At 38.3% G+C, this 25,873-nt stretch overlaps 1 protein-coding gene across 4 annotated transcripts in view; it reads right to left on the reverse strand.

The window, feature by feature from the left end:
* The window catches only part of pitpnm3 (PITPNM family member 3), a 103,386-nt gene that overhangs the window by 21,909 nt on the left and 55,604 nt on the right, over positions 1-25,873 (reverse strand). For all 4 annotated transcript variants that reach the window (XM_066664385.1, XM_066664370.1, XM_066664360.1 and 1 more), the window contains 5 exons: positions 16,702-16,891; positions 14,952-15,074; positions 14,372-14,556; positions 2,136-2,287; positions 1,622-1,792 (listed from right to left, as the gene is read on the reverse strand). In XM_066664385.1, coding sequence (XP_066520482.1) covers positions 1,622-1,792; positions 2,136-2,287; positions 14,372-14,556; positions 14,952-15,074; positions 16,702-16,891 — 821 coding nt within the window. The remainder of the gene's footprint in view (positions 1-1,621; positions 1,793-2,135; positions 2,288-14,371; positions 14,557-14,951; positions 15,075-16,701; positions 16,892-25,873) is intronic.

The raw sequence follows: 25,873 nt of genomic DNA on the forward strand, positions 1-25,873 counted from the left end.
AGGTGAAAAAAACCCTTAATGATAATAATAGTGTGAAGTTTTCCCTCCCTCTCCCAACACTCGACCAATCAACATGTGAGAACTCAAAGCTAACTGTTCCAAATCTTTTCACTCAGAAATGTGTCAGAGTGTGGAGATAATGCTAATATTTTTATTCATGTTGATATTTATTACCAACAAACATTAAAGTAATGGATAAAAACGTACCTTTCCTTCTCCTGTAAGGTCAGGAGGCTTATTTATGTGAATCATGATGTATTCTTCCTAAAACTTATTTGCCTTAAATTTTGGAAAATGGGTTATGCCTTTCTTTAAAATAACATTTTCTCTTATGAAATTTTGTGCTCAATACACCAGAAGCAGAGAGAAAACTGTCCTAGTTATTATTTCTCACTGGAAGCCTAGTTTTAAAAGATAGGGTAAAGCAGAAGTGGCAGGCAAATTGGTTAAATATGTCGTTGTGTCCTAAAACTAGGCTGTAATGTTCTCTAAATAAACCAGCATCTCATTATAGAGAAAGGCAGCCTGCTGCTCTGGGGATTACTGTGGCTAGACTGACACAGTGCGAGAGAGTGTGAGGCGTGCAGATGTTCAGGTTAGCTCTGATCCTAAGGGAGAATGTGGGAGTCAGGGAAGAAAGGAGGGGGGTGAACTGTAATTAGATTTAAAACCATGGCTTTGGAGAAATAGCTCTTTTCTCCAAAGCCACTCTTATGGAAACAGTTAGGAAGAAATGCGTGCGTGTGTGTAATTATGTGTCAACATGTGTGTTATTATTGGTCAGGTGCATGTGTTTACTGAGGCTGTGTTTTGACTGTCTTTCAGAATCTCATAACAACAAGAGAAAGTTTTTAGATGCAGGTGTGGTACCCGATAAAGAAAAGAAAACTCCACCATACACTGTATACTAACATAAATCTGTTAATCAATTTGTCTAAAATAGTGGCTTGTATTTGCAAAATGCAAATTGATAGCTATACATATTTTCCCCAATTAAGTCACTTTTAATTTCACCTGCTAGCTAGATCTCACCTATCATCATGCGCTTCAAACTGAATATTTAAGGATGAGGTCTAGCATATGCTACTCGCTTGAAGCCATCAGTACCTTTTCAAATTACTGCTAATGCAACATCGTTGGAAAAGATGCTTGAAGGAAAATACTAATGGCCAATTCTGCTGTGTCAGCTAATATACACCCACGGTGGCTAGCACTGTGACAAGCAATTTATATTTAAAGCAAATGCTCTTATCCAGAGTGACTTATGTATGCTTTATTTTTCACTCATGAAATGCATCCTAGCCAGTAATTCCCTTGAACTAAGATACTGCTAGATACAGGACTCAATTCTAATGCTAGAAAGAGAGAGGTATAAATAGAATTAGAATGAGGTTAGACTTATTTCACTAAGACATACTTATGCTCTCTCACAGATGGTTGTGTTATTGCTGAGGGTTTGAACATGTGATTCTGAGGAGAATAAAAGACCTTCATGTAATAAAAAGTTTTGACACCAATTATAACGCCCAAGCCAAGGGCAGGAATCATGCAGGAATATTTATTTTGAACAGTGTACACTATAACTATATTTTGGATATTTTGTGGGTAATTTCATGCTTACCAATGAGGGTTGAGCGCCCATCACCCAGCGGGTAGCGCTGGTAACGTGGCACAGAGAATGGGGGGAGTCGGTGGAACTGAGAGTGCAGGAGTGGCTCCAGTCTTGAGGCTGAAGGGTCCGAGGGGAAGAAGAGGTTGAATATCTGAGAACAGGCAGGCCGTAGCTGAGTCACTGCAGCAAAAAGAAGCCAGCAGAAATGTGAAGATGAATCACAATGCACACACAGAGTACAGGGTTCATAATAAATAGGTTGCTTTCTATAGATGACAGAGGTGGGAAATTCTGTACTACTGAAGGTTACTGTGGTGACAGCACTGCAGTTGACTCTTCTGCACTTCGAGCAAGGCTGGAAATTTGAAAATAATTGGTCTACTTGCCAGGCGGAAACTAACAGTGCATCCAGAGGACAATGTGTCAGGACTAATGTGCTGGGGAACGTCCATGCTCATGCTCATGTGTGTGTGTGTGTGTGTGTGTGTGTGTGTGTGTGTGCACTTTAGTGTTTGACTCTCACCCTGTACAGAGGGAAGCACAGTCTGTCTCATGGCTAACACTAGTCCAAGTGGACAGCCAAGCAGAAAAGTTTCTGACACCTCAAATTCAAAACGGCCAGGATTCAACATTGGACTGCTGCCTGTTGACTGGTCTACACCATCCTGTATCAGACTACACACATACACACACACACAATGAGGCACAAAAAAGACAATGAACAAAAGGAAAACAATATGTTAATATTGCAATTATAGTTATATACAATTTTTGAAACATGCTCATGCTTAATTTAATTCAAAATGTTACAGAAGCTCAATTTCTGTGGAGGCCCATTTCCACCACATAAAATAATAATAATTTATTAAGTTGCTATGTCAATATTTTGACATGGTAAATCAATATATTGTGAAACAATATAACAATTTTGAGATAGTAACTCATTAATTTGACATTCTAAGGCAATATATTGAGATACTATCTCATTATTTTGAGATGGTAAGTCGATATATTAAGATAGTGCCTCATTATTTTGAGATACTAAGTCAAAATATTGAGATATTATATACTGACTTAGTATTTATAATTAATGAGATATAAATTCAATATATTGTCCCAGAATTTTAAATAATGAGGTATCTCAGTAGATTAACTTACTATGAGATACAAAATCAGCATTCTGAGATTGTGTCTCATTATTTTGAGATTGTATTTCATTATTTTGAGATAATCAGTCGACGTACTGAGATATTATATATTGACTTAGTACCACCAAATTATGAGATAGAAACTTCCATATTAATTTTAAAAATTGATGAATTTTTTTAAATTAATACTTTGTGTGCAAGCGGGCTTCAATAGATTTTATCATTTAAAAGGCAAAATAATTTTTAAAATGCCTAACATGAAGAGCAGTGTGGAGCAAGTGAATTTAATTTGCAGTACTTCTTATTTTTTCTCTCAAAAACAATACAATCAAAGGTTTTTTTTTCAGTTACATGTCCATACATTGACCTGTATGCACTGGGGAGTAAAGTATGTGAATTTAAAAAGCTGGGTGCATTTTGTTCTCCCTGGTATTTTTCATTCAAATATAGTACAGTAACAGTTAGACATTCATTTTTTAAAAAGTCTTTAAAAATTGATAGAGGTATGTACTTGGCATTTCCAAATGTCACAATGCAATCAGTATTTCGAAGCACAATGCATATGAGAACATTTTACCATCTTGCAGGGTTAATTCCAGGCAGCAGTGGAAAATAAATACATTAAGACAAAAGCTAACACTGATTTGTGAAACATTATGCAGTGTGAATACAGACATATTGATCCACATTCCAACAAACAGGTTATGACTGATCTAGGAACTTCTGGTCTCCACTTTTATATCTTCGCTGTCTGATTACAAATATGTATTTCCATTTTGATGATTGGAACCAATAGAATGATCTAAAGCGACTTACAAAAGAGGATCTAACAATAGAAATGCTCAAAAATTTCATTCACTTCCATTGAAAGTTAAGAAGTATTTCCCTTCTCCAGTAAAGTTACTATTCTGGGAGATACATGTTTTTAATTGGACAAAGACTATATGCAATGAAGTTGCAATTCATAAAATGGACCTTCCAGGCACCTCTACCCAGAATCACTGGACACAAGAAACATACCCTGGGCACCAGTCCATCACAAGACATTACACACTCACAGTCAATCACACAGTCACAGCTATGGACACCCACCAACCTAAAATGGATTAATTTAGAAAAAACTAGTTTATGACAAGCAAGAAAAAAAAATGCATACATACATACATTATATATATATATATATATATATATATATAATCATAAAATCATACCCAATGTCCAATTTAAGTAACAAGAAAATGCAAGCTGCAATAATTTTAACAGAAACACAAAATAATTGCAACTATGGTGTTTACTCCAACACAGCCAGCAATAATGAGCAATAATGACCCAATAATGTTGTAATGCAGAGTTTGTTACACAACAAAATCTACCTTGGACATATTATACTCCACATATATGTCCCACATAATGGGACATATTATACTCCACAAGTTAACACAGTTTGCTCAAATTTATTTTGTCCTGTAGTGGATTTAGGCAGACTAAAAAACTGACTGCATTGTTTTATTCCACAGTTTGTGTGGTGGTAGGTTCCAGATCCAGATATTTTCATATGTTCCCTATAAGACCATGTATGATCAATATTATTTGTGACTTGAATGGATGTCATATTGACTCTAGTATGTGACTGTGGAAGTGAATTTAAGACAATAATAAAAATCCAGATTACACCACTGCAATGTCTTTACTACATTCTGCAACCATTTTTTGTGAATCATTGGTTTAAACTGGACGTTAAGGTTAAAATCTACCATTTAAATTACACACACTATAGTTACGTCAAATGCAACTGTGCAGTGTTAAGAATCAACTTATAAATGTTCCACACAGCTAAGGCCAGCCATGTGTATAATAATAGTGTAGATGTCTGAGCTGTGCATCTTACTTGAAACCAAGAAATAAAATCAGAATATGTCATCAGACTAAACAGTATGGCCTAAGTTCCTTGAAGCTTGCTTGCACTGGACAAGCCCATTCATTGCAGAGCCATTAACCTTTATTTGTGGTAGCCAGCAAATCCTTCATTCTTTCTTTATATCATCTGGTCATCCTTAATAGAGAACATCCCCATTCATCATCCTCAGCAAACATATCTGTGGAAATGGGATCTTTGAAATTCTGCAGTACAAAAACAAATTTTGGCAAATTTGTCAAAGCAGCAGGTATAGTGCATCCATTTATTAACCTAATGTAAACAAAAATCCATAACAGACCAGGCAATCAGAGAATAAATTTCACTGCTAACTCAACTGCTAAATCAAATGGTTTGTCTATTTAAATGCCAATTCTAATCGGAATGTCTTCATTTCACTAAAGCAGTTTGCCCAAATGTAATATATCTTCCATGTTGCATATATCATTAGTTGTACAATATGTCAGAGGGAAATGGGTGGATTCAGATAACCTGGGTGACAGGATTTTATAAAAACATTTTTTTTGGTGTTGTGTTCTTGCAATTGTTGGTTAACATAAAAACTATTAATGCATTGAGACAATTTGCTGTGCAAATACTAATGTCACGCCCTTGTTCTGTCTTGTCTGTTGTCCCTGCCATGTGCTCACTTAGCACATGGCTCTGTATGTTATTGTTCATGTCTCCGCCCTAGTCCCGCCTTTGTTCCTCCTCCTCATCTGTGTCTCATTTGTTACCCTGCCCTCTCATTAGCTGTCCCAGGTGTTTCTTGTCTGTGGTGTGCATTTAAGTTCCCTTGTCTCTGTGTGTGTTTGTTGGACATTCCATGTTTGCATGTCTGTCTTGTTAGTTCTTGGATTTGGTCCATGTTTGCTGGTCTGTCTTGTCTGTTCCTTGATTTGGTTCACCTCCCTGTGTATCTGTCTGGTCTGTCTGTTTCTTCCATGTGCTTTGAGTTCTCATTTGGTTTGTCTGTTTTAGCTTTCTGTCTAGGTCTTGCTGTCTTTGTTTTTTTAAGCTCTCTGTCTTTCTCTTAAGTATCTGTCTCCCAGTCTAGGTCACTCTAAGTCTCTCTGTCTACGTCTTTCTTTAAGTATTCTGTCTAGTTACCTTAATCTGTCTCTGTATTGTTATCTTGTGTTGTAAATAAAGTTAGTCATTGTGTTTTAGCAAGTGTGTCCACCTCTGTTAGTCTGCGCGTACCTGACAACCAAATACAGAAAACAATAATACATTAAGAGGAGTTTGTGTGACATTCTTTCCAGTGAAGTGTGGTGATTTTATCATTTAAAATAATATATTTTATTAATGAATATATAAACAATTGGTGCAGTACAACAGATAATGTTGTTCTCTAAGAGCTCCAAGAGTTCTGAGGTTGTGGGTTTAAAGTCCACCTTGGAGAGACTGCTGTGTTCTCCCTGTGTCTGTGTGGGTTTCCTCCAGGTGTTCCAGTTTCCAAAAAACACTATATTGGTTTGTGGGCTGTGTGTGTGTGTATGAGATGTGGGTGAATGAGAGAATGTGTGATGGACTTGTGTTCCATCCAGGGTGTGTTCCCTCCTTACAACCAGTGATTCTAAATGTGATGCCCTGTGATGAACTGGTGACCTGTCCGGTGTGTGTTTTTCCTGCCCTGTACCCAGGGTGATTCCAGGACTTTGAGCAAAATGAAGCCGTTACAGAATTACTGTGGGAAGAAACCCAACCTGGAGGAAACCCAAGTAGACATGGGCAGAACACAACAAAGTGTGTTCTCACCATAATAAATACCTTTATGACAAAATGATACTGAGTGATTGTAAATACAGTACACATCTTACACATTTGCACCCATCTGTTATTACCACTAATATCTTTATATTATATTAATTTGTGCTTAATTTTTTTTCCCTATATCTCCAGGTAGCTCGGTCTGTGGATCTTTTCCCCTATGGTAAGCCAGCAGTCACTGCAAAAGCCTTTGATGATAAATTTATAGGGAATTCCAAGTAAATTGCATTGCCCTAAACTTACACCTTATGATCAGTTTGTAGAGAATATAAGAGGCACTGCTCAGGGACTCTGTGGAATGGAATGCAGCTCTGTTCTTGTTTCCACTGTTCTGCCTCATTGTTATCTCAGCCACCTGCATTTTGTTTGTAACCCTCATAATCATTATTCCCAGCTGTGTCGTTTGTGTCCTTGTACATATTTTGATTTTTGTTTCCACTTGTTCCAAGCATTACTGGCTTTGTTCATCTTTTTTGCTTTTGCTCATTCATTTCATTTCTATTCTGTTATATCCCTTTTTATGTATTTGCTAGTTTTTGTCTAATATTTTTAAACCAGTGTTTCTCTTAATGTGTATTCCTTGATCCCTTTTGTCAGCCCAGACGTTAATACAAATGACTCATTTAATCCCTGCTTTGGACAGACTGGCTCATACAGTTAAGGGGTTAGAGAAATATAATGTAACCCATCATTAGCAGGTGACGATATCAGAACAAATATCACAAAGGGATATACACTCCCCTCTAAAAGTACTGTAACAGTGAAAAGCCAATCCCTTTATTTGTGCTGTATCGAGTAACTCCCAAAACAAACCCCAACTGAAAGAGACTGCAGTGAACATCACTAAAGAAGAATGCAAAAGTTTAGAGATGAGAATGGGTCACAGGCTTTATGCAGTTATTGCAAGCGAAGGATTTACACATAATTATCAAGTCTTATTCACTTAAATCTATTTTAAGTTTATCTGTTTCAACATTTTGCTTGCAAAAAAAATGGGTGAGTTAAGATCCAGATGTAAATACCTGGAAACAAATGCTGAAATATTGAAATTTTGTCTCATATTCATATTTAAATATCAAACCAAAATGTTTTACATCTAGTCTTGTTTTAGCATGTTTTAGTGTACAGCAAAAATAAAGGGATTGGCTTCACTGTTCCAATACACAGCTTCAGGGACCTGGAAGTTGTTGCTTCGAGTCCCACTCTGGGTGACTGTCTGTGAGAAGTTTGGTGTGTTCTCCCCGTGTCTGCGTGGGTTTCCTCCACGTGCTCCAGATTCCTCCCACAGTCCAAAAACAAACATAGGAGGATTGGTGACTCATGAGTGTCCCTAGGTGTGAATATGTGACTCACCGAGACCCTAAATTGGATTAGTGTGTACAGACAATGAATGTTCCAATACTTTTTGGAGGGGAGTGTAGGACTACGTAAGCATTAGAAATATACGCAGGATATTCCCATTTACACTATATTTCCCCTTTTTTTTAAATGTTACCTGATGATGACAATACATAGCATTTATTCTGTGCTTTGGAGTACTAGACACACGTAAAGACAATGAAGGCCGAAAGAAGAAATAGTAAAGTGAACTGTCTAGACAGATTCAGGTGATATCTTTTAAATCTGTGAGCCTGCGAGGCTCAGAGTTAACAGCTATTCTCACTCTGTGTCTCTGCTCAGTGATAGATGGAGCTTTCCCCTGTTTGAACAACAGCTTTCTCATCCCTCTACCCACTTCTCCAGGCACCTCCAAATTTCTGCCTTGGCCCAGAGGATTACAGCTAGAATCAATCGGCGTGCAGCCGCACACTTCTTTGCCTGTCCTTTCCTTTTGTCAACATTTTTAAAGATATACATCTTTTTCTGGGTGTCCTTGATACAAACAGCATGAATCAAATGTCCAACGTTCTCTTTACTGAAAGACCTAAAATTGCTATTAGCACTGTGTGCACTGTCAGGATTAACTTCAGTCTAGCTCCCAAACCATAAACCAGTTTGTTGATAATGGCTGATACACTGTAAGTAAAAAAGTAAATGTAGTGATACATTATTGTCACTAAAGGTTGAAACAGGGATGATATACTTTTAAAAGGTACAACAATGATTTTAAAGTCTAGTTGTGCTCTCTAAAGGTACGTTACATTCTTTTCTCCAGAAGGAGAGATATTTATACATTTTCAGTATAAAACTAATAGTATAACATATATATAAGTGCCTGAGATGAAATAGGGCACATGAAATCAACATATCAAAATCTGTAATTAATATAGAACATGGTACAATTATGTTCCCTAACTTAAAGCACTGAAAGATGCCCTTGTACCACCACAGTTTCTGAGAGTTTACAGAGGATCTACTGATTCAATGAAATTCCCCACCCCTATAATAGTTAATTTACAGAGACCACCAAACAGCTAATTACTTCATGAAGTTCCTCACTGCAAACTGCAATGCTTTTGTTGCTTAATTGTACTCAAGAAACTCAAAAATAATGGGGCCAATATTACTAATTCTCATATTTTTCATTCCTTAAAAGGACATTGTTTACAATTTTTTTAATTAGTTAGCCCCCAATGTGATCTCAATATAAAATGTGCTCCATTGCTCCATCACTCACACACTCATGCTTCACAAGGTGCACTTTTCAGTGTTTTACCTCAGTGACAAGACATGTCCCTGTATATCACCTGTCTTCACACCTGTCAGTGAATATCTGGGGTTATTCACTGACATTTTATTTTGGGGTGAGTTTCACTGAATCAGTAGATCCTCTGTAAACTCTCAGAAAATCTGTCACATTGGTGGCACACTCAAGGGTACATATTCAGTACTTTAATTTAGGGACGATAATTGTGCCGTGTTCTATATTAATTTTAGATTTTGAAATGTTGATTTCATACACCCCATTTCATCTCTGGCACTTTTCAGACTCCCTTGTCTGCAATGCAGGCAAAGAAAAAGAGCCAATTATTTAGATCCTTCTGTCGGTCACCTGTCATCCTGCCACACTTTGTCTTGTTACTTGTGTATATACTGAATGCAAAAATAACTGGTCCATATTTGGTTCACACTTATCATTAAAATTTGTCTTGCAATCTAAAGAGCTGACCCCATTATCAGATCTGAAACCTAACAGTATCAAGTCACCTAAGCTCTAAGGTGTCTTGACCTACTGAATAAAAGCATGTATACAAACCAGCTCTGCAAGAGTCACATCATACAAACACAGAAAATGTAACATTAAAGAAATGCTCTAAAATGCTGCTAATGGTTCCACATGGCACTGCTCTCAGAGGATATGTGAAAAGGTTAGCTGTGATACAAAGCCCCAGAGACAGATGAATTGGCGCGAGATGTAGACAAGATGAGAAATCCGAGTACTGGTCAGAGGGAGGTGTTTCCCTCAGGACAAACACCATCAGCTGTGTCAACAGTGAATTGGCACATTTACACAAAAACCTCCACTTAAAAAACCCCTGTGGGGCAATGGAGAAGCCAAGGAGAGGCCAGGGCTGTGGGCAAGTCTTCCAGCAAGGACAACTAAGAGAGGTCTTTACCGAGAGGCTGTTTGGAGTGCTTTAGCTGAGTGCTTTAGTGCCTACTGACTGCTGGTACACAGTGCTGGCTGAGAAGCCTCTCTGCTGGTGTAAAGCTTCTCAAGAGGCAGGGATTTAGACAAAGAGCAGCTGTTAGCTCAAGTCATGTTGCCACGGCAATGATGTCTTTCTGAGAAAGAGTAGTATTCCATCTCAACCAACATGTGAGTATGTCTCATGCTTATACATATGCCTCAACATAAATGTTAGGCTTTGCTCTCATCCAGTGGAACTGAAAGATGAAAGCCTCTCCACTGCGACCACCACATCATTGAACATAATTTCCACAAATCATTTCCATAAATCTCCATGAACCATCGCACTATAATTGTTCCTAAAACAGTACTTGGCTTGTGGGGTTCTAGGAAATTTCATTCATTCATTGTCTGAAACAGTTTATCAAGTTCTGGGTCGCGGTGGGTTCAGATCCTACCCGTAATCACCGGGTGCAAGGCAGGAACAAACCTTGGAGGGGGCGCCAGTCCTTCACAGGGTGACATTCACTCACACCTATGGACATTTTTAGTAGCCAATCAAACTACCAGCATGTGATTTTGGACCATGGGAGGAAACCGGAGCACCCGGAGGAAACCCACGGGGACATTTGTGCTCCTGCACATCTTGTTTACAATAACAACATTTATTGCTAAGTAAACTCACCTTTATTTTCACTAACTTTGTCAGAGTTAAAAAGCTGTGTCACAGTTCACACAAGAGAGTGAAAGTAAGTAACAAGTGGAGAGGTGGGTTATCAATAAATAAAGACGAAGGGAAAAACAATGACAGGAATTTAAATTAACTCTAAAGTAAGCAAAATTTAGTCTCAGAAAAAACAGACTAGAAAACAGAAAAACTGGAAACTGAAAGGAGGAATAATTAAACTAACCAAGAGAACAAGAAAGTCATTACTCACAAACTGAAGAACAAGGACCAAGGTTTAATAAATATGTGTAGACTGTACTAACTGACTACTAACTATCTGACTATTTTCTCCTATCAACTAACAATCTACAGGTGTGAGAACTGAACTAAAAAGAAGCAGAAGTTTCACGGGATGAAGAATAAGAAATCAAAAAAGAGTAAAGGGAGTAAAAGCAAAAATAAAAAAGCACAAGGAACGGGGTGGGAAATGGGAACCTGACACTGTCTACATGACAACAATGGTCAGAAGCCGTTCCATGCCTCCATAGCTCCAAGTTTCTAGTACTCATCATTCTTCAGCACAAGAAAAGCATCAAGATCTCCTCTGTCCTGGCTCCAAGACTTCGAAAGTAATTGGCTGTCCGAACCGCAGATTCCCTGTCTGCAAACGCAAACAGAAGACTCATCTCATTGTGCAGTACCTAATGAGCACTAATCCTGAACTTATTGAACCCTCTGTATTGATTTATTTCCCTTTTCCAGGCATGAGATTTTACTATGGCATGATACTACACTTTTTGTATTTCTTCTATTTTGTATCTCTCTCTTTATAATTTAGCACTGACTCCTGTAACTCCAGTGTTTTAGTTCAAAGGTATTGGGGTTGGGATTGTATTTCTTAGAGTAAATATTTTAGACTCATGGCAGAGGTCAGTATGATTATCTGACATAAACAAAGAGGTTAGCTTACATTTTCTCCCCAGAGAGAATTTGTAGAAATACAACACTTAATATTTCCTGCAGATAGATGATGGTGCTATATTTTACCCAAGCTAGCCATCAGTGGAGTAGATTGCATAATAACCATATCGAATTACTGTGATATGAGTTTAACTTGTATGATGATGAAAAAAGGTACAGCTCCAAGGCTGGGGGAGAAATGTCAAAACAGGAGTAAGGTAGGGAAATTTCCTCCCTCTCCACCTGCACATGCATACAGTCGTGGACTATTTATAGAAGACTGCAGGAGGCAGACAGTCCATGCCATCATGTTGCAAATATTGATAAATGGCAGGGTGAAGAAGACTGACACTTTCCGTGATAGCATGGCGAAGGGCCAGCAACACACACATGCACAGTCTATCACAATAAATAAAAGCATACGCTCGATCAAATTCACAAGGTAAAATCTGGAAGATTTTATATGAAAACTATTGTTTCAGATTTGTGTCATCTTGATAATAACAGTGAAGTGGAAACTGGTGAAGGAAGCTCAATGCTCTCGGTGCATTTTTGCTTCCATTTTTATAGGCATCAGTGCACAAACCTCTGGTAATTTCACTTGAAAAAAATCAGTTTTTTATGTGGATATCTTCTTTTGTTTTGTCCAAGTCACTCAGAATAAACAAAGTCTGTCAATGCTTGCAAAGTGTGAACTTGTTGGTTACATTTAGATCAAAATTAAACCAATTAATCATGAGGATGTAAAGGTCAAGTAAAACTATTTTTTTCTTGTATTGATTGCAGCACACGTAGAACCAGTAGGCCAAGATGTTATATGTATATAGAAATAAGACATCTCTACCTTTATGGGACAATACATTCATATCAAGATTATATATTGTTACTGTCATAAACCTCATATAACTTTAAAACTAAGAAAAAAAGCTTACAAAACATCTCCGGAAAAGCTGGGAAATTTTGTAAAATGCCATTAAAAGAATCTTTCAGTTGTTTGATCTCTTTAACCTTTATTTGATCAGAAGTAAAAAGAAATTTTTCAGTTACCAACTTGATTGTATTTTGTATATTAAATTATATATTAATATTATATAATAATTATATTAAAAAAATATATCTAATACCTGTATCACTCTAAAAAAATGAGATAGAAGCAAAATACAATTGAAAGATGTGTAGAAGGTTCAAGAACCAACCTTTTGAAACATTCTGTAATAAGTTGATTAATATGAAAACTATAACAGAAGGATTCACCCAAAGCTCAATTGCTCCCAATACAGATGGGTCTTGGCTCAAAATTTTGATTATATTGAGACAGTTTTCTAACATTTCTCAATACAAGATTACAAGGAATTTTGGTCTTTCACCACCGTACCTAATACTTTAAAAGCGTTCAAGAAATCTGGGGAAATCTCAGTCCTTGTAGGACATGGCTGGACAACTCTGCTGAATGATTGTGATGTTTGAGCCTTCAGACAGCACTGGGTAAGAAATTGTCTTGATACTGTGATAAATTGAGCCACACAGGCTCATGAATTCTTCAGAAATTCTTCACTTAACACTTAATGCACTGTTTCAAGAAATGAAACCTGAAACTCTGTTATTCAAGGGAAGCACCAGAAATCCAAAAAACCCTGCAGAGTCCTTTGGGTCCAACCCATCTTGGATGGTCTAAAAAGTGAAAAACATTTCAGCTTGTCAGATGTCTACTTGTCTTCAAATATGAAAAGCGAGATCCAGAAGTACATGTAAAAGCGAGCACCTGTCATGGCTTGGGGTTGCATCAGTGCCCGGTGGTAGGGATGACTTGTGTGTGAAGGTACCATTGATGTGGTAGCGTATATTGCAATTTCAGAGAGACATCGGCTGCCATCAAAATGACATTGTTTCCTGGGAATTATATGGTTATATCAGGAAAAAAAACACCAGGCCTCTGCACATGCTACAGCCGCATGTGTGCTTGCCTGGTCTGCATGCTGTCCTGATCTATCATCTATATTACATCATGAAGAAGAGAAGCTGAAGTCTTATATAATAGTACAATGGACAAAGAGTGTATTTCCTAAACTTCAACAATTTGTATCCTCAGTTCCCAAATGATTAATAAGTGTAAATTAAAAGGAACGTTGATATAACACAGTGGTAAATATGCATCTGTTCCAACTTTATTGAGAAGTGTTGAAGACAAATTTTGAATCTCTTGATATTTTCATAAAAAAAATCAAGCTGGTCAGTGAAAGTATTTATAAAGATAAGACACTGGGTTTTGTTTTTTTTAATCATCAACTTCTTGAGTTTTTCATTTCACTTCTGTTGCAAGGTGGAACAGCAAATTCAAATAGGGAATTATTGAAAAAAATGGCCAAATTTAACTTTGCCCGAATGCTGATCAATATATGACATTTTTTTCTCTTTCCATCTCAGTGAGTGTGATGGGTGACCTAATCCAAACCATGTAGTTATGTAAAATAACATTCTTGCTGTTGCGCTGTATTGGTTAAATAAAACAGTCAGTAAAAGCTGTTTAACTGAAACCTTTCAGTTTGCCAAAGACTGTCTCTACCTTTGCACTTTCTGGATTGTGAAAGGAAACTGTTGTCTGCTCCATTTCATATGGACTTCAATGGTTAAGTACATAATAAAAAAAAGTTCATATTTTTTTTCTTTTTGAAGTGTGAGCGGGTGCACTGCCTGTGGTCTGTGTGTGATTTTGTGTAAGGAGTACCTGCTGATAAACGGGTGATGCTGGCTGTTGGATGAATCAGCGTCACAGGAGTCGCTCTGTTTGCGGCTGAGAGGCCCCCTCCTTGTGCGGTTCTCACTAGGGGCTGAGATATCAATGTTGCTCTTGCTGAGGCGCTTGCTGGAGCTCAGGCCCGAGCTAGCCTCCCCCAGAAGCCCCCGGTTCTCCTGCGTGGGATTGAAGCGTGGGACATAGCCAGGTCAATAGAATCACCATTACATAAACATGAAAAAAAATGAGAAAACTCTGCTTTTATACAGTGGTAGTTGCACAGGATGTATCTGAAGAGCGCTGAAGTGCAGTGACTAATGGAGTCTGAAATATCAGGACAGAGTGCTTGGCAGGACTGAAGTGCTGTGGTTCTAGCAGGCTAACGTGGACTGAAAGCAAACCTATACTGAAAGTGGTAGAAAAACACCCAACAACACTAGACAATGGATAGTGAGAGGACCCAAGAGTGAATTTCCAAAATGGGTCTGGAAATGATCCAAGTCACTCAAAGACCGGTCGGAAAATAGGTCATGCTGGCAGGGCAGCAAAAGTAACAACTTTGAATACATACCTTTAAGCTCTCTGTACTGTTGTGTCTGCTTCTTTGGCTAGGACTGCCATGCTGAGGGCTGTTGCTGAAACATAGAGCATCGAAACACAGCACGCCACCCACGCAGTCACCCAACAGACACACCTGGCCACCAGTACACACCAAAACACACAGACATACAAATATACACAAGTCAGAGATTCTCCTTCTGGAAACAGTCAGTGCTGTCTGCCAAAGCTCAGCAGTAGGAGGGCTTGGTGGCAGCTAAATCCAGTGCTCGATCTGGCTGTCAATAACGCTCTTAATTAGAGCAGGGAAGCAGCACATCTGAAATGCCGCTGTTGTAGCTTCTTAATCACTTGTTTGGTGTAGATAAATGTCTAACAATGAGTTCTAGCTGTGTTTGGATGTCAGAATTTGCACTTTTCAAAAGAAAACACCTTCTTCCTGCTATCTCCTGAAAACAGAAATGCTGGAAAGCCTGTGCCAAATTAATCAGCATCTCAAGGCCTTATCACGGACGTACATGATTTTTTTCCAGGATTAGAGGGTTAATGTGTTACTCATGCAACGTTTCCCCCTCTCTCTCTCTCATGTCTGTCGCGTTGACACCCTCAGGAGCTGACGCACTGCGCGCGGATTACAAACAGTGGCCACTTCTTCTGGAAATCATTTGTGCGTAGTAAATTGACAAGAGTGTATTATTGGATTAATCATGTGAGATTAGGGAGCAGGAGGAGTTCAGAGAGAGAGAGAGAGAAAGAGAGACCAATCTCCCTCTGTTCGGAATGACTCATCACTGATGACTCAGACAGCCCCCGTTATGCTTCTCACTACTGCTCTGGTGGTGGCTGACTCTTAAAGTTGTCCCTAGGACCACCTTAGCAGTCCAAACCTCAATTTACTGGTCTACTGTGAGATACAAAGCAAATGAGGACAGTTTATTTTGCATCTTCATAATTGTAGCTTGGCTAAACTGAACAACAGTAATGCATTTGGTTCAATTTACAAATGATTAAAATACATTACATGGACACAAACTGCACCCTTCACCCCACCCCCGACCATCTTTTACAATTACTGTCTCAAAGCACTTCTCTTATGTGAAGACAAAGTACACATCAAGTCAATTCAATACATTTTTTAAACATCCCAAAGTTTAAATGATCAATACAAAATATTGGCCTGTGACAAATACAATTTACTAAAACATGATTGCAATAAAACATGATTTAAATACGCTGGAAAATATACATAATATTATGGAGGAAATAAGTACTTAATAATATATTTCTTAACAGTATATTGACTGTGATTTAATCGATAGCAGGGAAGTCTTTCCGCTGAAAAATCTCCTTAGTACAAGGGTCACAGCAAACATATGTTATGATTTTCTGTTTATACCTTTCTCTGGTAATATCATATAAACAAGCAGAGCACAAGCTTGACTCAACCTCATCCATTCTTTTTCCACTTCCTGCCCTCCATCTGAATTTCACTTATCATTGGGATAACATGACTGCAAACAATAATTAATGAATTAACCTGTGATTGGAATGACAGCTTCAGGTGCATCTTGACTGGGTCATTCCAACACCTTCATTCAGCTTCACTGCACATAATTACTTTTACGGACTAAAATAGTATGATTTCTGCTGTGTAGAGCAAATATTAATGTATGGTGTAAATTATTGTGAATAGCTGCATTGGAAAAATCTTTAATAATAATAATAATAAAAGCTATGAAAACAGGGCAATAGAGAAAACCAACCTGTCCAGTGAAACCCTGCCCTTCAGGGGACTGCAGGAAACTACTGTAGATCTGGTTGGCCCGGGCAATGACGGTTGCCACGGCATCTTGGTATTGTGGTGCAGCAATGGCAAGGAGGGGGAGAGCTGCCAAGGGCAGGTGGTCCACACTGCTAGATACACAGCTCTCATCATAACTATACGGGTTTAAGCTGCAATAAAAGTGACACAACAGTAAGTCCAGTAAGGAACAAAAGGAACACATTTTATCCTTGAATTAAGGTATTAATTAAATTACCTTAAAAAGCATGTAAAAGCATGTACAGTATATGTGAACTGACAAAAATTGCTGTTGTTAACTAGAGTCCATTGACTTATTCTACTGACATTAGTCTTGATTTTTACTTAAAACCTCAGTAACAAATCGAAATGTTATTTAGTGCTATTTAAGCCTGGATCTACATATATTTGTACGTAATTTTTAAAGAACAAGACCTATAGATACTGACATCAGCATACATCTATCACAGACTAATTGTGTTTTGTCTCATGCCTAGACTCAATAAGGTGAAAGTAAACAAAACACTTCATCAGCAGAGCTCTGTCTGCAGTCTCTCAGTCATCTCCCCTTGCTGACACTGCAGAGGCAGATGGCTGGCAGAGGCAAGCAAAGGCTAACTATGTCAGTGTCCTAAATAAAGCAATTAACTGTGCTTTTGTCAGTTACAACAACAGTTTTCCTTCATATTTAACCCATCCTTGACAGTGAACATACACTTGGGCTCTAGGGGTACTGAGCACACACATGCAAGGCCAGCCATCGCAGATATTAGGCTGTCTCTTTATGACTGAGGTGTGTGTATGTGTGTGTTTGAGGGACTCTCCTCAGCAGAGAGACAGATGGATATGATTAGCAGTGTGACTCAGGTCAGAGAGATGACAAAGAAGCAGAAGGGTGACAATGTCTCAGAGAGACCCCAACATTCTGTCAGACATCACTGTGTGTATATGAGGCAGTGAGCAATCCTATGCATGTCAAGTATGAGAGCAAATTGAAGGATTGTCTCATCCTTATGGTGTCTCCTTGAACAGCTGTGCCAATCCTGAAGCCATCAATCAACTGCAGAGATTAGAGATACAGCAGCTGTCCAACACTGAGTTAGTGGCCATGACAGGGCTAGGATACTGTGTTCCTCAAGTTCCAGAAGAGGTTAGGAGAAGGAGGTGTTCTCCCACCAATCCCTCATGTCCTATAGAGCCATGTCTTTATGGTGACATTGGTGGAAAGCTTAATAAACCCATTAATAGACTAATGCTATGCCTATTAACTGGGAGTCATCTTGTTTAAACCTGTTTAATGGTAATATTAATGAACACATTTGTCTGGGTTATGAAGTCTTGATCTGGGATGTTTAGAATCTTTTTGGGAAATTTCACAGATATTTTATCCTTAGCACAAAACTTTGTTTAGGTTCTAAAAACCAAGCTCAATCCCCATCTCATTTCTGTGATGAGCTCTAACTCTCAGCCATCGCCAAAGGTAAGTGCCGGTGGACTTTCATTTTCAGTTTTCACTACATGGCACCTTTACCTTCTCCTCCTTTAACATGTCTAACAGAAGCCAGTTCAGGATTAGACTTCAGGCAACTCACAGCAAACTCTCTCTGTAAAGGCCAGATAAATATCTTTGCTTTAATGATTTTACTCAGACTCAAATGTGGCATCTGTTTTGACAGAATTTAACGTTTCATGCTTGACAGAAGCTTCAGTGTTGTATTCACTTGTGTATTGCCACGGGAACATATTTTTCCCTCTTTTTTATACACAGAAACCTACTTCACCATTGATCCTTACTTGCCTTGTTCAACAGTATTCCGATCCACTTTATTACTTGTTTGCAGCTTGTGTCACTGTTGCTGGCGAAAAGTGCAATGAGCAAACTGAATCTTTGTCAATAGAGGTTCAGCTCTTTGTCTGCTCTTGTATCGACCCCCTTTTGAAATGTTGAAATAACAGAAGGAGTTTGGATAATGCAGCCACAGCTGGTGCCGCATTTTTGGGGAGGAATAAAAAGAGAATTTAAAACATTAATGCAAGAGGGATGAATGTGGTTTAGGAGATCAATAATCACTATTTTTGCCTGGATTAACTCTGAAGTGGCTTCACTAATGCCACCCTCTCTCTCTGTTTTACTTTCTTTTCCCAACAACACAGATGGCTTCCTGAGCCTTCAGTCTAGGCAGATTTGGCTAGCTGACCATGGAGAGGGCGCGACCTGAGTGGAATGACCTGATGTGGACATGTGCTCCTGTCATGTTTACATGAGTTCTCCTAGCTAGATCAGATCATATCCATTACTGTAACAAGGCCTGGAAAGTAGGAGTGGGTCTGCAATACACTCACTCTGCACCAGGTTCAAAAAGTAACTCTTTGTCACTAAGCTGCCACCCCTCACCCCCCATGGATTCATTATTTATTTACAGAGCTGTCTAATTAATTTGAAGTATACGCAAACAGCTGGCAGTGCCAGTGTGGTGGCACAGTCTTACTTTGCATGATGAGATGAAACGATATGATTGGCAGGGGAACTGGCAATGGTGATAAATTCAGCTCGATTTTATTAACATGAAGACAGAGCCTGTGTTCATGAGAGCCTCTCTCTCTCTCTCTCTCTCTCTCTCTCTCTCTCTCTCCTCAAGGTCATCTGCCCTTCAAAAGTTTGGCAAACAGGAACTCTTAACAGCAGCATGAATTTTAGTTATTGTCAGCCATATTAAGATTAAATTAATTTCTTACTATTAACCAAAACTATAAAAATAAACACTAACTGTTCTGTAGGAGTTAGGTTCAGGTTATAATTAACAAAAATAATAAAAAAATAAGGCCAAGCGAATTGTGCTGGACCACAATTAGCTACATAGACACTGATATTTCAGTAAAGGTGCGACAGTCATTCTTGTGGGTTAAAAAAAAATACATCCTTCATATGAGGAAGTCCTTTAGAGTAATTTACTTATAGTTAATGTCATTTGCTTGTAAATAATAATAATAATAATAATAATTACACACATTAATAAAAATACTGGAATGTTTGATTCAACTGGATTTGTTAATCAATCACAGAATCAATGAAAAAATGGTTCTAAACAATGATTCAATCACAAATCAAATATTAGTGCTCAGTATTCTGAAAACTGGCACCCAAAGGAGCATCAGTTTTGTGCAGCGTTCTCATTAGATACATTCATTGTCTGTGACTGCTTATCATCATATTATCCAGGGATGTTTAAGTTTGTCCACTGTTTGCCTAAAATTTTACCAGTATAATTTTAAATGCTCAAGTCATCAAATACTTGAATGTACACACTGTAAAAAAAAATCAGTAAAATTTACGGTAAAATACTGGCAGGTGTGGTTGTAGTTTTGGCAATCATAAATTTTAAAGAACTGTTTTGTTTACAGTACTTTTCTGTAAAAAAAAAAAACCCAGATACACCGTATCTATAGTATTTACATAAAAATAACAAAGAAACTATTGTTTTGCCAAAAAATTTACATGTAAGTTGTGTGACAAATGTGAGTATGGAGAGTGAGATATAGCTGTATTTAGATAGAGCCAAACTGCATGCTATATTCAGCCCTTAAAAGGAGATTTTGCTGAAAGGACCAAAGAAATGTGCGGTATCTGGGTGCCGCACTCCAGCACTTGGAACACAGGCTGATGGTGAACATTACTGACCAACAAACATCTCGTCACAACATGCACAGAAACACACACACACACACAAAATAATTACTTTTATTGCAACCAAACATCAGAAAGTCTCAAAGACAGAAAAACAACAAAGAAACTCTGAAAATCACAGAAACTATGAAGAAGCAAGGCATGCTGGGAGCTCCCTAATGAGTCTCAGCTCCTCCCAGTCCTTGGACACTTGTATCGCCCCCTGATGGTATTTGTGGTTAACAGTGGAATAATGTATTTTTTACAGTAAAGAGATGTAAAAATGTGAATTTTGGATGATACAAGTATTTACGGTATTTTACTGTTACAGAAACTGTTTTCAACCTTTGTAGAGTTTACAGTGATTTAATGTAATGGTTTTACAGTTTTCCACTGTAAAATTCACAGATATTTTTTACAGTGCAGAAAAAGTTGCTGCTTTAGTTTAGTACTGGAGATACAAGGTATATGTATCCCTATTCCTTCTATACTACTTTCCTCCACCAATATATCATGGTGGAGTGTCTCCTGACCCCTGAGATACTCTGAAAATTCTCTACCATCATTATAAGGAGCTGGATGTACTCTGACTAGGTTGAACCTTTACTGAACTATCCCTTTATAAATAAATCTGGCCTACTCCTAATAACTATAAAATTAATGCAGTAGATTATTTTGAGGAATACTGCTTACAGTGTCCTAACAGTCTCCTTGGTATCGTAGACAGAACATACAAACTAGGCTCCTATCAACTTTGTGGAATAAATACATGCTGGAACATGGCAGCATAATGACACTAGCACAATGAGTTGTTTTTCCCCCACACAGTAGCTCTAATGATTTTCAGCAGTGTTTTTTTCTTTCCCTTCCTCTTGAAGGACATCATTATCTTATGACTGCGGCTCCACAGCCCACACAAAGCTGCTGGACCAGAGAGGAGTGAAAGAACCCTGACCGAGGAAAGTTTGAACACATCAACTAATGAGGAAGCCACTTTATCGAGTTTAATTGACTTTCACTGTTCTCTTCTCAGTCTCTCTCTCTCTCTCTCTCTCTCTCTCTCTCTTTCACACACACACACACACACACACAAAAAAAAACAGACACAAGGCTGACCCGACCTCCATTCCCTTGCCCTCATTAGCACTATGTACATATGACTCATGCTTGGACGTGGATTCGGTGGCCCCTTTGCTTTTCAAAAGACAAAATCCTTCAAAGCCTGGCTTCAGAAATGCAGCACCCTGTCCTCTCTGCCAGCTTGCTCCACAGGTGATGGCTGCCGGGTCTCAAAATAGCCCAGCTCCTGCTGTGTGTGGGTGAGTGAGAGGATGTTCAATCAATAACACCTTTAGACGGCAAAAAAAAATGTACAAACTAAGCAGCACAGACAAAAGGCCTAGATCCCAGAACACTGGTGAAATGACCAGAAATAGAGACCTAATGGCGATTTCTTCTAGTAAAAAGGTGGCAGTTGTTTTTGCACTTGCTTGCATATTTATTCATCCTTTTAATTCCTTCCTTCCTTGCTTCCCTGCTATGCTGGCCTTATTTTTTTTGTTAACGAAGCCTTCTCCCTCCATTAGGGCACCAAGGAGTCGATAAAACAGATAAAACCGATAAGCCCCATCCTCGTCCGTCTGGGCCAAACACAACCAAGCATAACCTTGAAACGTAGTGAATATGCTCAGTTTTCCAACCAGAGAGTCCAACCCAGTGTGAAGCAGCAAACAGCCAGTCTATCATATTCCTGCTTAATGGTTACATTCTAATTATGATGGCAAGCCTTACAGTCCAAATATTTTTCCTGAATAACTGAAAGAGGCTAAAGCTCCAGCAAATGTGGCCTGGGGACAGACCTTCTGCCTTAGAACCAATGCTAAACTTTGCCAGCTGTTATTGTTAAACAATGTATCAAGAGTCCAGTGTTTTTCCAGTAATGCAACAAGGCACAATTTCACACTACAGATTGTCATTATGTTTAATGTAAATATGCAAAACATTTGAAAACCCATAAGTGTTTGTAAGTAGGAGATGTGTAAGTAGATGTGGAAATAATTTATAATAAGTATGATAAAAGCTGTGTCTTTTTTTGTGAAAATGTGTCCATTACTGTTGGCCATCTGTTGCAAATGATTTCTAACAGTTCTAACCAATGGATTCATTAACAAATCTCATACTTAAATAATGTAATCATATACTAGTACAATCAAAATATGCTATATATTCTAACACATTGATAGCAATAACAATAACAACAACAATAAAATGCTTACAATGGTTTGTTGTTTTGTTGTGGATCACTGTAATGATGTACTTGGTATCAAGATGGTACTGTGAAAACTCAACCACAAGCCATACACAAATGCAGGTCTAGCCTAAATAACCATGCAGCACTTCACCTCTCAGAGCCAAAACCCTAATTGATGCACACCTGAGATTATCCATTACTGCTCTAGGCCCCACACAGGGGGTCAGTCTCCAGCTGTGCATCAGTGAGGGAAAATCAATGGAGAAGCTTATTTGCCTGAATACTTAATTGGTTGCTATCGACCTACCGGAATAAATGCATGCTTCTGGAATAAATGCATCATTCAGTTCTTTTCCTGTTTTGTGCTTTCCTACACAGTTTGAACATGTGTGAGCCCTCTTCTCCACACACATGCATGCATGTGCGCATACACACACAACCTAGAAGCTTTCAGCCCGCTTCATTTGGGAAAGCAACTAGATGCTGCACAGGTCTGACAGAGGCTACCATAGAAACATTTTAGGACTCCAAAATTACATAGAAGGAAGAAACAAGAAAACAAAATGATGGGAAACAAGGTAAAGTGTTCAAACAAAGCAACAAGCTGCAAATAAAATGCCTCTAATAAGAAGAGTACATTTTGCGCCAAGGAAGGTCTTAAAGGAAAAAAGTTTACAATTGTAATCAAAAAAGACTTTTTGTGAAAAAAATAAAATAAAAAGTTATCTCATCATTTGATAGCTCTCCTGCCTGTTTGTGTTCTCGAAACTGGTCTAATGTGTTTACAAAGCTCAAGTATCGGTAAATAGGTAAAAAAAAAGAAAAAAAAAACTCTCTCTGTCTGGTATGCTCTCTCTCTCTCTCTCTCTCTCTCTCTCTCTCTCTCTCTCTCTTAGAAAACAGAGAGAACAGCATTGAACATTGAAAAGCATGAACCGAATGAGGATTGCTCTATTTTTGCTCCATAGATGGGTAATATTTACTTATTTTTGTTGTTTCTGATCACTTAAGATGGAAATGTCGTGTTGCTGTGGATTTTTTCTGGGTGCTCCGGTCTTCTCCCACGGTCCAAAACAAATGTTGGTATGTTGATTGGTGACTCTAAAGTGTCCCTAGGTGTGTGTATGTGAGAGTAAATGTGTAAGTGTGTGTTGCCCTGCGAAAGTCTGGTGCTCTCTCCAGGGTTTGTTCCGGTGCCCAATGATTCCAGGTAGGCTTCGGACACACCGCGACCCTGAACTGGAAAAGCAGTTAAAGATAATGAATGAATGAATTGTTCTGGAGGACAATGTATATAACTGTCTTTGTAACCAAATCTTATATTTGCAAAAATATAAATATTCATAATGTATGTGAATGTAAATGTGTTTAAAAGATAATGTAATGATATTAATGAAGTAATTCTGTCCACTATTATTTCAGCAATAATGAAATACATGCACATGCATGAACTACTCAGCCTGTACGGTGAGCAGAAGGCTCTGAGCCACACAATAGTCCGTTTGTATATGAACCCTGTTTGTCTGCCAGGTGCTCAGAGAGCTGCGGCTATTCACTCCCCACTGCCATTCTCCAGCAGCTTGATGGAGTTCAGCAGGACATTAAATTAGCCTCCCAGCAGCAAGCTAGCCCAGCCAGAGCTGACCCAGGCCACTGGCCGTGTTGTTTTGTCTGATATTGGCATGCAGTTAGACTGAGGAGAACAGACCCACCTGTCTACCACTTCATTAGTCCACAGGACAATGACTTTCATGGGAGCAAATCTGTTATGGGGTGTGTTGATTTTTTGTGTGTTGTTTGGGTTGTTTACTTGGCATTTGGTAAGAAGAGGCTGAGGGATGTGACAATAACTCTGGAGCCTTCCATAGGTTGTTCTGTTCAATATTTCATCTCCAGATGCTAGACTGATGCAGGCAGATAGACAGGAAGCTACTGAGGCCCTGGCCCTCATGTTTATTTATTTTACACACTCTTTCCTCCCTCCATTTCAGGAACTAGCAATGCCCATCCAAAGATAAGAGTCCAATTATATTCTGTTACAAACTGCACCAACTGCCTTTTGAAATCCATATTTGAATCTCTACATGTCTCTGTAATCTGTAAATACAAATAAACGTACAGTGAAGTGTACATCTATTTGCTTTGTAGATGAATTTGACACTTTTGTATTAACAAAACATACACATGCTTTGTGAACAATATGTGAAAGATATGTTATGTACAGCTGCATTATACATAATGGTAGCATTTGCATTATATGCAGTATTTACTACAGAAGTCTGACTGATCATATGATCACAAGAAGTATTTTGGTTATTAAGTTATTAAGGGCGATGTTCACAATTGTAATTAAAAAAAGCAAAAACACTTTTTATAAAATTCTGAGAATATTTTCACACAATTTGCTGCTCTCCAGTCTGCATGCTCAAAACTGACCTAATGTGTTTACAAAGCTCCTGTGTAAACTGTAAAAAACATTGCTTAAGGTGGAAATGTCTCCAAATTCAGGAGACGGCTAACTAGTTTACCAAAATTACTACAAAACTAAACATCTTGAGTTACAAATGGGTTTTGGTGGCTATTCAAACAGTGATTGAAAACTTATAGACAAGTTACACTTCAGCCACGTATGAACAAAACTGGTTTATTTCCCCCTCACACACATTGTTTAAGGTTAAAAGACACAGTGCTTCTAAATATATTTTGCAACATTCCACATTAAGTAATCCGAAATAGCAAAAAAAGTCAATATTATGCACCTATGGAGCAGGTATAGAGCAATATCCTCATTTTGGTACATGTTTTTTTAATGTTAAAGTTGTCTAAAAACTATCTGTTGTCTTAAACTAGATGCCTTTGTTCTGCCAAGAGCAAAGAGAGAGACAGCCTAGTATATTATTATATTTTCTTAGCCCATTTACAGAGACCAGGCCTCATAAATTAGACAGGTTTCGAGCATGCAAAAAGACTGAGGATCTAACATACAAACCGGATTCCAAAAATGTTGGGACACTAAACAAATTGTGAATAAAAACTGAATGCAATGATGTGGAGGTGCCAACATCTAATATTTTATTCAGAATAGAACACAAATCACAGATCAAAAGTTTAAACTGAGAGAATGTTTCAAAATTTCATGGCGTCAACAAATCCCAAATAAGTTGGGACAAGGCCATTTTTTACCACTGTGTGGCATCCCCCCTTCTTCTTACAACACTC

This window comes from Hoplias malabaricus, chromosome 1 (genome assembly GCF_029633855.1).
Source record: "Hoplias malabaricus isolate fHopMal1 chromosome 1, fHopMal1.hap1, whole genome shotgun sequence".
In the NCBI taxonomy this organism is placed as follows: domain Eukaryota; kingdom Metazoa; phylum Chordata; class Actinopteri; order Characiformes; family Erythrinidae; genus Hoplias; species Hoplias malabaricus.